The following is a 4,085-nucleotide window of genomic DNA, read 5'->3' as shown; positions in this document are numbered from 1 at the left end:
CAGAGTTATACGATATTTGTTTGTCCTACTGTTTGTTACATTGTAAGTTGAATCTGCTAACAGCATTTATTTGTAGAAGTCAAAAGTCATCACACTCCCTCTTCCAATAACTGAGAACTAAAACTGTCATCGGAAAATCTAAATCCAAACTTGTTTTGGTCATTTTTAAATTTTCCAGTGCCCCCCCCCCCTTCCTGTTCTTCCCTGGCCTTCCATCTGTACATTACTATTACTATATTCCTTTAACCGTTACATTTGAGAATTTTAGCACACTAACGACTAAAGCTCAGCCACTACGGGCTGCTGCACGTACTCCTACGTTTTGTCAGTCGGGTGCAAACTAGGCTAGCTCCATGCCGTGGATGGGTGATAAATTTCCTCTGTCGGCTAAGCAGAACGCAACGCGCCTCTCGCGACCGTAAGTCGCGGCTGCCGGGAGGAGGACCAGACTGACCTTCTACAGGTACGGGTTGGAAGGTTTCCTCCCGTGACAGCTCCACACCACACACACACACACACACACACCAAGGGGGAGTCACAGCCGGAGGTTTCCTCCCTCGACTCGCTGACACATTCCGCCTCCTTCCTTATTCCGGGCCTTTTCCAGGGGCGCCGGAGGTGACAGCCACTAAACTCGCGTTTGGATGGGCCGCCGCGGGCCGCAGAGCGCCAAGCACAAGGCGGGGTGGGTGGCGCTACGGAAAGTCACCCGGCCGCGCTGAGGAAGAGGCCGCCGCCGCCCGGAGCAGCCGGAACCACAACCAAACTCACCCTCTCTTTTCACCCCCTCCTTCCACTCCTCTGCGAATAAAGCAGTGGCGTGTTCCGCGGGACTGCCGTCGCGACCAGGACTCTGCGCGCGCCGTTGGGGATGGCCGGGGCCGGGCGGCCGACCTCATTGGCATTGGCGGAGCGTTGTCCAATTCGGGGGGGTCGAGCGGCGCAGCAGCAGCAGCAGCAGCCGGGGGGCCTTGGCGCCCGCTAAACTAATTCGCGTTCAGCCAATTCTGCGAATCCCTTCCTCGCTCCCTCCGTGAACCATCGCTTTAATAGCGATCGAACAGGCGGGGAGAGAGCCTGCGAGCCACGCCCGTCCCGTCAGGTCAGGTCTCAAAAACACGGACAGATTACATCATCACATCACGCCGCGAGATCCGTGTCAAAAAAGTGGTCTACAGTGATTGAGCGACGATGGATATACTTAGGTCCGGGGCGGCGCGCGGGTGGCTATTCTCCCAACCGACAGCCGACAGACGTGTCGGAGTGGAGGAGAGGGCCGGGAGAGCATTGCAATTTACTGATCATTTCTCACATGCGAAAGACACACGCCTGGCAGTTTTGCATAAATGGGGATCCCACCGTAGCGGCGCGGCGGTCGCGGGGAGCTTCCTGGGTCTGTGATGGACACCCGGCGGACGAGTTCGCTGTTCGTGGTCCGAGTGCAAAATCAAATGATAACCACACACAGGCTGACTGATGGCGCCAAACAGACTTATTGACGGGTCGACAGAAAGGTATGGGGGGAAAGAAATAACGAAAGAAATCCGACACGTAAGGTGTGCGTTGTTGATGGCGTGACCCCGGCCCGACCCGCGCGGCAGGACACGCACCAGGATGCGAAGCCCGCGCCACGCGTTGGCCTTTAAAAAAAAATCTTCCCTTCCGCTCTACCCGGCTCTGCCCAAGACGGGCCGCGTGCCCTGGACCTGGAGTCCGGGAGGAGAACCTCCTGGAGGAGCAGGCTGCGGCAAACTTACCTCTTGGCGGGGGGATGTCCTTCTCCTGCGGCTGCTGCCTCGCCTCCAGCTCCTTGGCAGCGTTACTGACCACGGTCTCTGTCACCATGGTCGCAGCCGGGTCCACACTGCAACAGAAGCACCAGAGAGTTAAGATAATTGTTTCTTTTCTTTTTCCCAACAGGTATAATTTCCGCTCATGCTTTTTCTTTGCCGTTGGCGGCAATGATGTCTAGAAGCGCCGCGACCCGATAAACGGATTTGCTCCAGTTCGGAAATGAAGAGAGCAAACCGCGCATAACAGGCGCCCTGATTGCTTTTACTTGATCACGTCCATAACGCTTCCCTGCGGAGTTAGGACTGCCCCTATGCACCGTGTCGGCACGGTGCAGCACTGACACTGGCCAGAGAAGCACTCCCAGAGTCACCCTTATAGTATTGCCCTTATCGTCCGGGGTGGCTCACCGTCAGGAGCCATACACCACCAAGTCAACGGTCGAGTCAAGGACTTACCTCGCCTCTCGATGAGCACTCAGGTGTCTATCGAGGGACTTATTAACCTCCAAGGGGACATCGATTTCCTTATGATGTCTGGCGGCGCATCAGCGAGGCCGCCGACGAAACAATGCGCACGTCGCACGGGGCGCGGACGGCGAAAGTGATAGAGTGACGGCCAGGAGAGGCGCGGGGGAGAGTATGGGGGGCGAGGAAAGGGACAGTGCAGTGAGGGGGAGGGAAGGGACGCGGGAGGAAAGGCGTGGAGACAGTGCAGTGAGGGGAAGGAAAAGTGACAGGGTGATAAGCTCGGGCGAGTGCCGCCGCGCGTCGAGAAACGAAAGAGTTCGCCAGACGGCGCGACGCCGGTCGCATCTCCCGCTTGGAACCTGGAGCGCAGGCACATCACATTCCTGGTCGACGGCTGCGTCACTCCGTCTCTCACCGCGGGGCCGCCGGCGGCTCGCCCTGCTCACCACCGCTCCGCACCCGGCGCACCAAGACCATGCTGACCATTCTCCTCGCGCTTTCAACGACGCTTCTCATACACCTCACCCCCGCTTACACATAACCGTGGACCGTACCTCTCAGCAGGGACAAGCTGTGCCGCGCGTCTTCGCGGACGCCCGCGACTCTAGAAGCAACAGGTGACGGGGAAACGGCCGGGGGAGCCCCGCAGCACGACAGCAGACGACGACAGGGCAGCAGACGACACGGCGGCGCGGCACCAGGAGGCCATAGGGGTCCAGCTGTTCGAGCGCGCACGAGAACACGACGCGGCGACAAACCGATTCAGCTCACGGAGGAGGTGGCCACCGAGGTGGCGGAGTGTCAATGGGAACCGCGAACCGAACCGGCGAGCGACGACGTTCTGCGCACGACTGCCACATCTGAGCCGTCTCGTCCGTCCGTCCGGCCGCCTGCCCGTGCGTCCGAACCGAGCGGGCAGCGAGCGCGGGGCATGGCGGGGCGGGCGGCCCAGGAGGGGCCCGGCAGCCCGGCAGCGCCCTCCCCCTCCCCACCTTGACGCAGGGCCCAGCCCAGTAGTGGGAGTAGTGGAGGTGAGGCGCGAGCACGCGGTGCAAGGCACAGAGAAAGTGATCAGCTGATGCGTGCCCCGCCGCGCCGCGCCGGCCCGCGGACCCAACCTCGAACGACGCCTAAACCTCCTGACCCTTCCCTACACGTGGAGCTCCCTCGGCGGGAACACTTGCACTGTAAAAAATCCAGGGTAATTTTGTTCACCCATGTGTGGATAAATTTCTCCCTCTGGTATGTAATTCAGATTTACCTACCCACCGGGTGAGTAAAACGTTATTTAGCTCGATAGGGTGTAAATTTCTTATAATGTGGTGAGACAAAATTACTACTTGGGTAGTGAATTACCCTTTACACACACACAGGTGAATTTTAACCGACTCTGGGTAAATTAATTTCACCTTGCTGGAGGGAATGTTCCTTTTCTACACCCACAGGGGTAAAACATCACCAGCACTGGGTGTATAAATTCCGTGACCGTGGGCGGAGAAGTGTACTTGCGCATGCGCAGTCCACTGCCTGAAAATCTCCACGCGGCGTGAAGGAATTTTGCCACACATGGTCAGGAAACATCTACCCGTGCTACACAACGGTTGCAAATTTCCCACAAATTTGTGACTGCCATAGCATCGTGGGAGGAGAGGTGGGTTCGGCCTACTACTCCACCGACTCCACGCCACTCAGAACCAATCACCTCCTTTCTTTGCCCTCGGCCCCCTCGACGCGAAGCCCGCAATAGACTGCCGCTAGATGGCGTTTCAGTCTGCGCGTCTCCTACAAAATGAGCTTTTTCTATTTAATTAAAATTTCCCTGAG

At 58.0% G+C, this 4,085-nt stretch overlaps 1 protein-coding gene across 1 annotated transcript in view; it reads right to left on the bottom strand.

Moving 5' to 3' along the window:
• LOC127748695 (putative inorganic phosphate cotransporter) overlaps positions 1-2,223 on the bottom strand; it is a gene marked incomplete in the record, with an annotated part of 16,340 nt that extends 14,117 nt beyond the window's left edge. The window contains 2 exon segments of the mRNA XM_052265652.1: positions 1,758-1,864; positions 2,060-2,223. Coding sequence (XP_052121612.1) covers positions 1,758-1,864; positions 2,060-2,073 — 121 coding nt within the window.
• Between the last annotated feature and the right edge of the window lie 1,862 nt (positions 2,224-4,085).

This window comes from Frankliniella occidentalis, unplaced genomic scaffold (genome assembly GCF_000697945.3).
Source record: "Frankliniella occidentalis isolate FOCC.00 unplaced genomic scaffold, Focc_3.1 Scaffold29, whole genome shotgun sequence".
Lineage (NCBI taxonomy): Eukaryota > Metazoa > Arthropoda > Insecta > Thysanoptera > Thripidae > Frankliniella > Frankliniella occidentalis.
The sequence above is the reverse complement of the archived record's forward strand: the minus strand, read 5'-3'. Positions and strand labels throughout refer to the sequence as shown.